Source organism: Hyalella azteca, unplaced genomic scaffold, assembly GCF_000764305.2.
Source record: "Hyalella azteca isolate HAZT.00-mixed unplaced genomic scaffold, Hazt_2.0.2 contig9753, whole genome shotgun sequence".
Lineage (NCBI taxonomy): Eukaryota > Metazoa > Arthropoda > Malacostraca > Amphipoda > Hyalellidae > Hyalella > Hyalella azteca.
Window position 1 is genome coordinate 100,636 of NW_025939815.1, and position 13,638 is coordinate 114,273.

Consider the following 13,638-nt stretch of genomic DNA (forward strand, 5'->3'; position numbering starts at 1 on the left):
ATCAAAGACTATAAAGACACTCTTATATAGGAATACAACTATGTTAGGAAAAACTAAATTTACCGTTGGGACAACTATGTTAGGAAAAATTAAATTTACCGTTGGGCGGCCTATATTAATTTAATTTGAATGGATAATAGTTCTCGCTAACATAAATATTCGTTCCTATATAATATTTATTATTTCGTTTTCATGAACCTCTTAATTGAGCATCTTCACCTTTTCATAATTTTTTTCGATCTAAATCTCAATTTTGAGTAGTATCGTATATGATTTTGTACTTATGTCGATTCGAATTTTAGTGCACGTGCAATGCATCATGCATCTTGATAATAAATGTTGAGACATTCGAAACATTATTAACATATTAAAAACGTCTTTCGGTAACTTGATTTTCGATCTACCAACGCCAACGAAAAATATTTTTGTTCGATATATTGATACAAACTAATAAGAAATTTTAATACAAAACTAATTTTCTGGACTTCACTTAAACCAAGTTACCGTCGAGGTCTCAATTTATGTCGCCATCCTCCAAGAATCGATGTATCATTATTACAAAATATTAGAATGAACTTTATAGTCTAATAAAACATCGTTTTTATTACTTCTTTATCTGTGGAAACTTACAACCAATATTATCTCTGATCAATATTATATCGGTTTCACTACAAGCGCGCAAGTTAGGAGAAGTAGAAAAACGATGGCGGCTTAATTATGCGTCATTGACGGTAGAACGATTAATAGGCCATGAAGTGTCGAAAATAGGTGTTGAATATATTTTTTTTCCAAGTTTCTCCTTCACTTTAACTTAAAACAATGTTGGTATAGTCCAAAGCAATATTTTATTTTAATTCTCCTATTTGCTCGATCGTGTTTGCCACAGCCGAATAATTGAACCAACAACATCTAAGAACATTGATCTAAAAAAGTCTGAGTAAATACCTAACTGCAATTCAGCAAATACATATCTGTCGTGCGTTACATTCATGCCCTCAGCTGCTAGTGATCACGCAGCCTATATATGTTGCCGATATCATTCTAATGTTTGCATATGTTCACATAATAAAGTGTGTGTTAATCACAGTTTGTAAAGCGAGTATTTTAAACGTGTGTCTATAGGTCCAACGCGAGGCCATGAAAGGTATTGACTGGCGAATGTCACAATCTACGCAAAAAAAGACGAGAATACAAGAAAAGTAAATTATCGCTTGTTATTGAACGGCCGCGATTATTAATTTTATTGGCTGGTTTGAGAATGTATAAAAATTGAACGTTACTCGTTAATAAAAGGACTGGGGATGATCAAATATTCCCGTATCCTTTATTGATAGCTGGTTTCTGAGGTATTTATTTTCAAAAATGACGTGATGGTTTCAGATCCGTTGGATTATTTGACAAAAACAATTTTAAATTGCGTGTTGAGACGATACGCACTCCAAATTTTCCATAAATTAGCTTATCGACAGTTTTTCTGTTCCACTTAAGTCTGTTCATCATTCTGTCAAGTCAGGTTATATAAATTTTACACCTCATTCCTTTACGTTGCTTCGTCACCACGAGCAAATTTATTAGAACCGACGATTTCGCTGCTTTATCAAATTCATAGGTAAAATGAGCGAATGTTCGAGGTATTTTTTCTCTTAAATTCGCATACAATATTCGGTATAAGCAATCAAATAATATCACCGCACGTATACCCAAGCATAGAATTACCTTCGGAATGTCAAACTCGTGCTATGAGGTGCAAAAGAATCAGATATGCTTCGTGTCGTCGATCAGCTTATAGAATATTCAATGAGTGAGAGGTCGTGACTGAAAGGCCGCAGTCACTCAACCTCATTTTCTAGATATTTTTCAAGGTGGCCAGTCAAAAAATATCAATTAATAACAAATTTTGATTAAGAACAATTACACTATATTTAGTTGTAATTAATTAATGTAAGTAACTAATTTATTTAACAAAACATGAGAGAGTGTCAGCCATTTCATTGGACATGTGGATATAAAATATCACAACAGTGAATATTATGAGTGACATTGAGGTCAAAAATTCCCATAATTCTAAACGAGTACCTTAACAAAGTATTAAACACAATATAATTTGATATATTACTATCCGTTTTTGTTTCGCAACTGCAGCACTACACTAATATTTTTGCGGGATGATCAGCTATTGCATGTTCGCCACTGAAATGAGCTCTCATTCTAGATTTGCCAATGACCATGAAACCGGACCCAAGTCAATCATTTCGTTCATTTATATATGACTATATGATCCCAGACCCAAGACAATCACCTCGTTCATTTATATATGACTATATGATCCCAGACCCAATTAAGTCAATCATTTCGTTCATTTATATATGACTATATGATTCCAGACCCAAGACAATGCTTGCGGCGCTCGGGGCGCTGCTGTGCGTCTGCTGCAGCATCGAGGAGGGCTCAGCTTATACGTTCAGGACTTTCATGGGCGCGGAAATTGCCGCAACTGCGATCTCGAGCAGCGCGGTCGTGCAGCGTCCGTGTGAGTTTAATTAGATGATATTTATAAATAGCATGAAAAAGTATTCGCTTTGTTTTCTTATTTGTTTTGTTTTAGTACTCGTCTTGCTTTATAGAGAAAAACATTAGCCTATGATAAATTGTGAGATCCAAAAAGTTGAAACTTCTTAAAATACATTCCCATTGACCGTTAACTGATGAAAAGTGTGTAGTCAAAATTGATGACAGTTGTTGAACTTGGGAAAGCACGGCGTGTTTAAGACACGCATTGGAACATCAAATAGCATTTAATTTTCATAGAAAACGCTGAAATTATACGTAATTTTGAAACATATGGCAACTTCTCATGAACAAAAGTTGGAGGGAAGAATAATTGTGCAAAAGTATTTACCTTTCCAGGCGAGTGTCGCGCGCTGTGCCGGGACGCATGCGTCGCGGTGGCCATCAGGCGTCAGCCACCACGCCACTTCCACTGCTCCTTCACTGACGAAACCGTCGCTGACGCCACCACCAATCTTACGGTTCCTGCTCCCGATAGCAAGGTTTTCTACAAACGTAAATATAGTTTCATAAAAATATATTCAAAAATTCTAAACTCGAGCATGTCAGTTGTAACTTTAACAAATTTTCTTTTAGCTTCATGTTATTCACTTTGGACATGAACATAACTTTAGGTTAAATTTGCCAGTCCGACTAATTTACACAATCCCCGCTCGTTTGAATATTGTCTCGTGATGTGTGTTGAGCAATGGAAAGCAAAACTGCACTCAAGTTCTAAAATTAAATCAATCTTTACATAAACTTAATTATTAAATAATAAATCACACATTTGGCAAAACAGTTATATTAATATTTTACGCGCCCATTCATTTTCTGAACTTAGTAGCCTTAGTACCTCTTAGTATTTGTTTGGGACATAGCAGTCTCAGGCCACGATGGATCTTCGCCTCTGATTATCGTTCATCCGCCCTCATTTGGGCCACTTGATGCACGATGCACTTGATGCAACTAATTAACTAAGTTTTACACAACCTAGAGCGTTCAGCATTATAATATCAAATTTTCTCCATTTCTAGTTTCTCTATCCATCTTTTAGTACAAATCGTCAGATTTTTAGATCAAACAATAAAAGATTCCTCTTTTATTTGTTTAAACTCATGATTACTGACAGATTTTACTTATGTATATTTTCAGCTGTAAATTGGCCGAAAACTAATTTCAACTCAATTCATATACTGGTTCTGGCACACATGCATAAAAATGAAAACTAGGTAGTAATTTTCAACACAATTTATATTTGGGAACGAGGCCTGGTATGCCTGCCTGGCTTCACGCTTGTGGACAACGTGGGCTGCATTTACGTCTCCACCGCCGCACTGAACTTCACCGCCGCCGCCGCGTCCTGTCCCTCCGACTCCCAACTCTTCACCGCCAACTTCCTCATCGACTTCAACGCCATGCGGAACTACCTTAAGAAAACATTTGTTGGTGAGTTATGATAGGTTGTGAGCACGTAGATTAGGGTCCTTTTCCTAGCGAAAATTTCCGGAGGGATCGTAATTGAATACCTGATTTCGCCTGCTGACAGATTTTTCATAAGGTTTATTTCATTCATTAAATTATTATGAATATTTGATATTAGCGAACGATTTTATCCCTCCAATTCGTTTTGAATTGAAATGATACGATCTAAATATAAAAAGAAGAATTTAATTGTTTTGCTGTATTTTTAACTAAGCATTCTTGCGAAATTTCCGCGAGCAAACCTTTTTTATATATTCTAAGCATGTGCACCCATTGTGCGAAATTTTATTTATAAAATTTTGTAATACTCGGAGAGCACGGATGAACACTCACAAATTAATGTACGTTATGCCTAATCACCTTTCGACCATACAAGGGCAGTGCCTTACCAATGATGTCTTTTGCACTCGTACTAAAAAATAGGTCTCAATCAATACTGACGCAAATGTCATTGGGTAGATAGTTGAGTCAAATTTCGATTCTTAGTTCAATGATAGTAATTTTTTACAGTCCCACCGAATAAATTTTGGATTGGCTTGACTCGACTTGGGAACAGCACAACTTGGAAATGGTTCGGAGGCGGAACCATCGAAGCCACTCACCCATCGCCCTACTGGAACCCGAGAGATCCAAATGAAAATACCGACTGCGCCATGCTATATTTCCGTCCCTCTACTGGATTCTTCTACGATGTGGCCGATACGTCGTGTGCAGGTCAAATGCAGTTTTTGTGTAAGCAAAACTGAGGACAGTAGCTTGATTGAGTGAAGCAGCCATTTCTGCCGTTTGTGAATCTCTAATAGGGTACATATATTTTGTCGCGACTTGAATTTACAAACAGAGCGGGTTTCGAAGACAGGCAAGAAAGTTTGAATTGGAGCGTGTCGGTACATGTCTTTCTGGTTTTGTCAGTCCTTGCGAAAAATATATTAATATGTTAATGCTGTTACTGCAACCAATCTCCAACGCGGGAAATGAAATTGATGACTTATTGTGACATTAATCAGATAACTCTTTGTATTTTAATAGTTAATCAGCATTTTACTAAATAAATAGAATTTATTTGCAAATTATAGGATGCCATTTCGGGAGTGTTTGAAGATTTATGTCTCGGCAAAGGTCGGAATTCAACATTTGTATTTATAACTCATTGCCAAAATGTATCTGGCACAACACCAACTACTTGAAACGGACCGTGGTGGCTCAAGAAAAAGCAAAGCAAAATACTTGCTTCGTGAGGTTTTTTTCTTCCCAATTCTAGTAATTATCAGGCACTTTTTGCTTATTTTGCAGTGAATATCTCCGATACATGAGTAGATAATTAATAAATTCTGGAAATTTCAGAATATTGAATTTTGAAAATCGACCTTATATTTATGATGTCTCATTATAACATCAGTCGAAGTTTTCTTATACAGAGCGATATCATGAAGAATTTAGTTTCATCTCGCTACTATCTTACCGTTATCTCCCAATTACTCCCGTGTTTATAATTTAGTTGGAGCATATAGATTTGTTTTTGTGTGTTTTATGATTGCGATAACCCATTTCACAGGTATCAAAGTAATTCGGTTTAGGAATAATTTGTCCTATGATTGGAAATGATCCTTGGGTGAGCAAAAAGTGCATAACATATAGGCCGTTGCTTATGACGAGCTCATTGGCAATTTTATGGAGTATAAACTTAATCCAACATCATTTAGTCGGATTTTATTGATTAATTAAATCAACATTTCGCTGTAAATTCAAATTATTTTCGTCTGTCTTATGCTTATTCATGTTATATGTATCGCAAGGAATTCCTTATTTTGATAATAAGCTATAATATTGATAGTTATTATAATCAAGGAATCACAATTAAAATGTTTATACAATTCAGTGTAGTAGGATCTTGACAATTTCCGTAGAAAAACGAGCGTTCGGCATCATACGAAAAATATCGTATTAAAATTATACACGCTCTAAATATAAAGACGTTAATGTTGCTTAGCATTATTACGTTATATATACGTAATATCTATATACGTTAGTGTTGCATAGCAGTATTTTTATTTAGATTAGCACTAAGTATTGTTCGTCTTAAAATATTAATTCTATATGCACAATTTTGACAGGAGTCCGTTTCCAGACATTTTGATAATCACATGTTTCAATTAATCGCACCTTTCTATGAGTGAGGAATTGCCTCACAACACAAATGCAAAGCCGGATTTTCTCAAGTATTTCACAGTGCGATCAGGCGAAGTATACACGAAATATTTATCAACTGCTTGGAACACTTGAGACTTGCCCGATGCATTGGAATGAACAGACCAATTATGTGTGCAGACATGACATGTCGATCAGTGTGCAGACATGACATATGTCGATCAGTGTGCAGACATGACATGTCGATCAGTGTGCAGACATGACATGTCGATCAGCGTGCAGACATGACATGTCGATCAGTGTGCAGACATGACATATGTCGATCGTTGAGGTGACCTTGCACGTCGATTACCGCACAGGCAAGTACCAAAGTTTCAGTCATGGTTCGTGTCTTGAATACTTTGCCAGCGAACCCATTTATAATGTAAACTAATATATCATTATACCTCCCAATATTATTATAAATACTGCAGACATAGCTTTACCATGTTATTTGTTGGGAGAATAGCAAAGATAAATTTCATCGACTTCTTATTCCTGTATATCAGTTAATTATTTATTTCATATATTCTTTTATTATTTATTCATTAATAAATTGAATTTCAACGTCAATTTTTTTTACTTTTCAATTTGCTGCTGGACACAAGGTTCACATTTCAAACATATAGGTTCATTACCTACATAAAAATGTCAAAAAATAATAAGACATTGGCAGAAAAGCTATTATTGTATTTCAAAGACCATGTTGCTTTGTAAACCATGCAAGACGTTTCGACGACTATGGCAAGTGGGGATAAATCAAGTTTCAATTCAAAGAATGTTTATTCAACGGACGAATGAAGCTATAGTGAAAATGACGGTCGGCGAGGACAACGTGTCAAGCCTGTCGGTGGCGCTCCCCCCGACCCTCCGCCACCCGCGGTTCCGAAAAGGAGGATGAAGCGCAACTGTCAAATAATAAAATAATGAGAGACGCAAAACAACTTGAATTGGTAAGAATTTTGAACCCGAATATTAAACCTTGATTAAATCAGAAAATATACATAAGTAATGACAAGTACACGAGGTAATGGAAACCGTTCAATATCTTGGGGAGAGAAATATTTTCTCGAGGTAATGATACTAGGTAATAAGCTCAGTGCTACATTGCTAGCTGGTAAGGTAAGGCTTTAAAGTTAGGTAAGAAAGAGCACAAGCACTGGAGCTAGTCGGTAAAACGTTAAGGTAACAATTAAGGTAATGGCTACTTGGGTAAATGATAGTTTAGGTAATAGTTCAATAGTACGAGCTAGGCAATAGTACGTATAAGGTAATTGTAAGATTTAGGTAACGACAAGAATTAGGTAACATTAAGAATCAGGTAATAATACGAAATTGATAATAGTCATTTGGGAATTTGGAGTATGTTCATTCTTCAAATCCTCCGGTAAAATGTAGGTTCTTAAGGAGCAAGTGGAGGTGTTGGTGCCGGATTAGACTCTAAGAGTAACAAGGTAATGCGCGACTATCACCTGCCACCACCTCAGACGTCCATCGGATCTTTGCCGTGCGGTCATTGCTGTCGCGTCACACTTCCACCGCCGTTAGTCCGAACGATAGATGTCAAAGACGGTAGCGCCGAAGGTAGCAACGTAGAAGGCCTCCGTCATCCCGCCGCCAGTCACTCCACCGAACTCCCTATCTCTTCATAGGGACTGGCCAAGATGTTTAGTGGCAAAGGAGTCGAACGTGACAAATCGGAAATGACTGCATGGAGGCACTTGTTGACCTCAGCATCTGTTGCTAGAGACTGATTGTTTAGACCAGTGGTTCCCAAACTTTTTCAGGCTGGCGCCCCCTTTGGCTCCCTATTGAATTTCTAGCGCCCCCCACAGACACATATAAAAAATGCGCCTCTTTCTTGAAATTTAGTACTCTGCAATTTTAAAAGATAGAGGTTAAACACAAATGTGTATTTCACAAATAGAACTCATTGAGTGAACCAATTTGTTTTTCAGCTGTTTTAACTGTTTCAGCACTAGAAACCTAGGACGTCTCGGGCAAATTTGCGGCCGGACTCGTGGCCGGTCTCAATACCAATATCCAAATTCAATTATTTATCAAGTAATATCTCCCAAACTAATGAACGCAGCTCAATGAAAATTGGAATACGTATTCATTAGGACCTAATGGTGATGTTTAGCACGTGAAAATTTTTTAAATTTCGCCTTCATTCGTGAGTTATATTGCGATACAGGCCAAAGTTCGAAATGATCAAAGAATTTCTTCCCAACTCCTGAACAGATTTTAACGAAATTTTGAATATGCATTCCAAACCACCAAGCGGTGATTTTTTAGCTTATAATTTTTTTTATTTCACCTTCGTTTGCAATTTTTTTCATTTCGCCGTCAATCTTGATTTCACACTTCCATATATTCGGCCCGTATCGACGGGAAGTTTGTGGCTCAAATTCGCGGCGATCAAGAAATTTCTTCTAAACTACTGAACAGATTTCAACGAAACTTTGTATACCCAACCTCCCAACGGTGATGTTTAGCTCGTGACAATTTTTCTATTTTGCTTTCGTTCGCGAATTATTCAAATATAGGAGAAACGACCAGCTTTTCTACCGCCCGGTTTAACCATGCAAGAGCCCTTTACGTATAGCCGTATAACTCGCAAACGAAGGCAAAATCGAAAAAATTGAAACGAGCTATACATCACCGTTGCTGAAGTTAGGTACTAAATTTCGTTCAAATATGTTCAGCAGTTTGGAAGAAATTTCTTGATTACTGCGAATTTAAGCACGTATTGCTGTTTAAAATCGCGAATGAAATTGAAATGAAGAAGAATATATAACTCAGTATTCACTGCAGTGAGTGACAGAGAGCGCATTTTCTCGTCGACGAAAACATGAAGTCACGGACAGACAGACGGGCGGACAGACGGACAAGACGAGCACAATAGCGCCGCTTTTTCTATAAATGCGAAAATACGCTAAAAACTAGCGAACGAAGGCACAATCGAAAAAATTTTTCCGAGCCAAACATTACCGTCCGGTAGTTAGGACTTTAAATTCAAAATTTCATTCGAATCCGTTCGGTAGTTTGAAAGAAATTCCTTGATCACTGTGAATTTCGGCCCGTATTGTCATATAACTATGACAAATACAAATGAAGGCAAATTATTCAAAAAAATTTCAGGAGCTAAACATTACCGTTCGGTCCTTATGAATACGTGTACCAAGTTCCATCGAGCTTATTAGTTTGAGAGATATTCCTTGATCATTGAATTTGGAAATTGGCTACGAGTTCGGCCGTTAATTTGTCCGAGACGTAAACCCAGGAGAGGTTAAAAAACAGATCTTGGTGAAAAAACCATCGCTGGGAGTCATAATGTGCTTCACGTGTTGTGTACAAATCGTCAAAGAAACGTTCAAACTTCTGACTTCGACTTGCCGCCCCCTATCGCCCCCCAACCGCCCTCTTCTTCCTTATCGCCCCCCAAAATCTTTCCACCGCCCCTAGGGGGGCGATATCGCCCACTTTGGGAACCACTGGTTTAGACGCAGACGTATTTTCGTGACGTTGTGGCCGGGTAGATGGTTCTTTGCTCGGAATGTAAAAATGATTAGTACTGATAGTGGTAGCAGGGTTTCCGCGATTAATACATCTAACATTAATTGAAATTTATGAATCTGGCTCCAAATTCCCAACTGTATATTAATTAACGAATTTGGTTTTAAACTATATGGTGTCAACTTCAAACTTCAAGTTAAAGATAATAGGCTGTTAAGTTATAACCAATCGGACAACCGGAATATTTTGATCTTAAGAATAAAGGCACATTTTCAACAAGACGAGTTCTTATTTCGTTGGGGGAATATTTCCTCCTCTGTTCAATTTGTGACTTTGAAAATAATTATTGCCATTGATCACAAACTTAAAATAGATTTTGTAGTGGATCTTAACTTTCAAACAAACTTAGCGCAAACGTTTATGATTCCTTAAAGTCATGGGATTAAAATCCAGACGTCCACCCAGTGCATCAGTTGTTCTCAAACTAAAATCAAATTACCAATGGGAGTAAGAAATAAATTTACCGAAGCTTGTGATGGGATGATAGAATAAATAAATATGTGAGCATATGTGGAAAATATTTGTGAAAGAAAGAACATGCTTATTACACCATGCTTAACTGACGGCGCAATCATTGTGCAAACACTTGGAAACCTCTGCGATAGATGAACTTCAAGTTTATTTGCATATTTTTTCTAGATTCCAACCGAAAATTCTTCTTCCAGCTTTGTATGCAGAATTTTCTCAAACTGATAACAACCAAAAACAGTGCAAGGCCTGTAATGATGTGACTTTGTTATTTTGATGGAAAAATTTCCACCCACAATCGTGGATTTTCGTACTTCTCTGATCAATAAGGCGGAATTTGGCGTCAATCGACAATTTTTCGTGATCCTCGAAGTCTATATTCCCGTGTACAGCGCGCAGTATTGAAAAAATGTTGCTAAATATTTTTATAGAAACATAAGTTTTTTGAACAGCCTGAGCTCCTGCAAATGCGAAGAATCTATGGATTCTATTTTTATAAAAAAATGTATTCATAAAAAATTTATTCGTATAAAAAATGTATAAAGAAAATTTTCTGTGGTATCTTTTTAAATCAGAAATTTTCATAATATATGTGAGAACGACTTGGACAAAATATCTTAGCTTTTAAACAAAAAACTAAGATTAGTTTTTCGGTAATTTTGAATAGTTAAAGCTTTTCGGGTCATAGCCTCATTGCCACTTACTCTGTGCTTTATTTGGGGTGACGCGTCATACAGTTTTAACGTGTACATTTGAGGTGAAACAATAAAAAGTTATCAGAAACGATATTTAAAAGCTTTATTGCATAAAATGCTCTGACAAAACTCCCTTTGCTGTGTCACTCATGCAACCATGTGTCTTGATGTATACTTGACTGTGTGGTAGCAGAGTCCGCAGAGTTTTGAGTGAACCTGACACGAACCTCAGACCCGCTTCGCAAACTCATAATAAATTTTGAATCTGATATTAGGCCATTCCTTGAAGGTGGTTTTAAATATAAATTTAGCATAATATTATTCGTATATTGAAAAAATGATTATAAATTTCCGTTTCGAGGAAAGAATTAGCGTTTCGCAATAGAATCCCTTTAAATTTCAAGATTTTATCCGAAACAAGTAAAGTTTTTCATTCAAAGATAATCGTGATTTAGTTCCATTGTCTATATTAGGAATAGGAACGTTTAAATTCCTATTCGAATTTCGACTCAATTCGTGCTAGACGTCATTGCTACTTACGCAAGTAGAAGAAATAAACGTTATCTTTAAATCAATTTAATTTTATATGCGTTGTTATAGCAGAGTTATGCCCGATTCATGCTGTTCTGATTATATAGCTCGATTTTTCCAAAGTTATTCCAGGCTTATAACTAGCCAATTTTAAACTGTGTTTTTGAGGGTCCATTTTGTAGAGGATGCAACACTATACAAAAGATTTCGGAAATATACAGCTCTTTATTTCTTCACGAATGTTTTTCAGGAAATTTATTAATGGATTTACAAAATAACGCATTAAACCCACACCCAAGGATACGTTCTAAGGATGCGTTGAGAGTTAAAGTCGAGAGAATTTCCGAGCAAGCCTGAAAATTTTACGCTCAATGTCATATAGATCATTACAATATAATTTTATTTCCCGAAACGTCCTAATTAATAATTGTTTGCGAGTCTCTTTCACAAGATAATTTCTTCAACGTCATCACTCAGCGCAAGCAATCTTCGAATCTATTAACACTCTCTTTTGTCGTGGTCGTGACGAAGAATGAACTTTGTGACATACAACGAAGTGCAATTTTAACCATCAAAGGCAAAAATGATGAATCAAGATCAAATTTAAATCAACGGCCATGCAAGCGAATCACCTAACATAGTATGTATTTATAAGAACATTACACGAAATAAACGAAGATAATTTATTAATTTTAAACCCGAGAAAGCTCTTTTAGACGACCTGATCGCGGTTCGGTAAGACATCAGTGAAACTTTACGAGTATGACGATTAATATAAAACTATGCAAACAAAGCCTTTTTATTGATACTTTACATGTTAAATCCGTCAACAACTTTATCATTCAGGAAATGGAGAAACGAATAAATCAACAAGCACACATGTTCTTCTATGAACGTCGTTTAAAAAAACTATTGCACTTCTCTTCATTATATATCACATATCACACTTCTCTTCATTATATATCTCATATCACACTTCTCTTCATTATATATCACATCTGTCTCTTATACACATCTAGATGTGTATAAGAGACAGGCTGATGACTTTCTCCTCTCAGGGAGCGATTGTATAACAAATGTGCAGTTCATTCTTGGAACCAAGAGTGGACATTGCTTGCCGGAGTCGGAAGTGGTGTTTGGAACAGAAGGTTACTCGCTCTTCTCTCGGACTCCCCATGGTATCATGCTAAAGGGAGACGTGAGACAGATTATGCGAGATTTGCCCTGCTTACCGCACAGGGATTCCGTGAGTACCGCAACATCGGTTGATACTTCATTCATTGCTTTTAATAAGAAATCATGACTAGTACCGGTCAATCTCCACGCTTTAGGCTCTGATGTCGATGACGCAGAAGTAATTAAATGTGATAAAATAACTGAGTCTGAATTAGATCGTGCCGATGTGGAGATACTTGAGACCCGTTGTAATGATATCCTTAACGTCGATAAGCAAGCTTACGATGAAACTTCATTTGAGTTGAATGATAAATTGCTAAAATTTGCTCTCGATCATACAAAACGTCAATCCGATGGCCGCTTAATTATGCCTTTGCTCTGGGATCCCAGAGTTGCTGATAGATTAAATACTAATCGTAGTCTCGCGGAGAAAATTTTGTTTTCAAATTTGAAAAAATTACGTAAATCTCCAGAGAAACTTGCACTTCTGGATCAAGCAATTCGAGAACAGGCGAAGGCAGGCATTATCGAGAGAATAGACAATTTTGATCAATATCTAAGTGAGCATCCCAAATGTTATTTCCTGGCACATATGCCTGTATTTAAAATGGACCGAGAAACAACGAAGTGTAGGGTAGTATTTCTATCTAATTTGTGTGAACCCGGTCACTCCAATGTCTCGCATAATCAGGCTATCCACAGTGGCCCCAATCTCAATCAGAAAATCACTTCAGCTCTTCTCCATTTGCGATTTGAATCATTCATTTTGTGCTTTGACCTAAAAAAGGCATTCAATAACATTGCCTTGGAAGATGTGGATCAAAATAGATTGCTCTTTTTGTGGTTTGCCAATGTAGAGAGAAGCAATTTTTCATTAGTTTGTTACAAGAATGCCAGACTCCCATTTGGGCTAAGGTGTTCACCAACTCTGTTGATGCTTGCTCTTTACAAAATTCTTGTTTTAGACTCT

General features: G+C 36.7%; 1 protein-coding gene across 1 annotated transcript; it reads left to right on the top strand.

The window, feature by feature from the left end:
• The first annotated feature begins 2,394 nt into the window (after nucleotides 1-2,394).
• Nucleotides 2,395-6,702, top strand: LOC125178429. Its single transcript, XM_047882146.1, has 4 exons — nucleotides 2,395-2,530; nucleotides 2,908-3,063; nucleotides 3,817-3,996; nucleotides 4,543-6,702. The coding sequence occupies exons 1-4, from the start codon at nucleotides 2,395-2,397 to the stop codon at nucleotides 4,776-4,778; spliced, it is 708 nt and encodes a 235-aa protein (XP_047738102.1). The 3' UTR covers nucleotides 4,779-6,702.
• The last annotated feature ends 6,936 nt before the right edge of the window (nucleotides 6,703-13,638 follow it).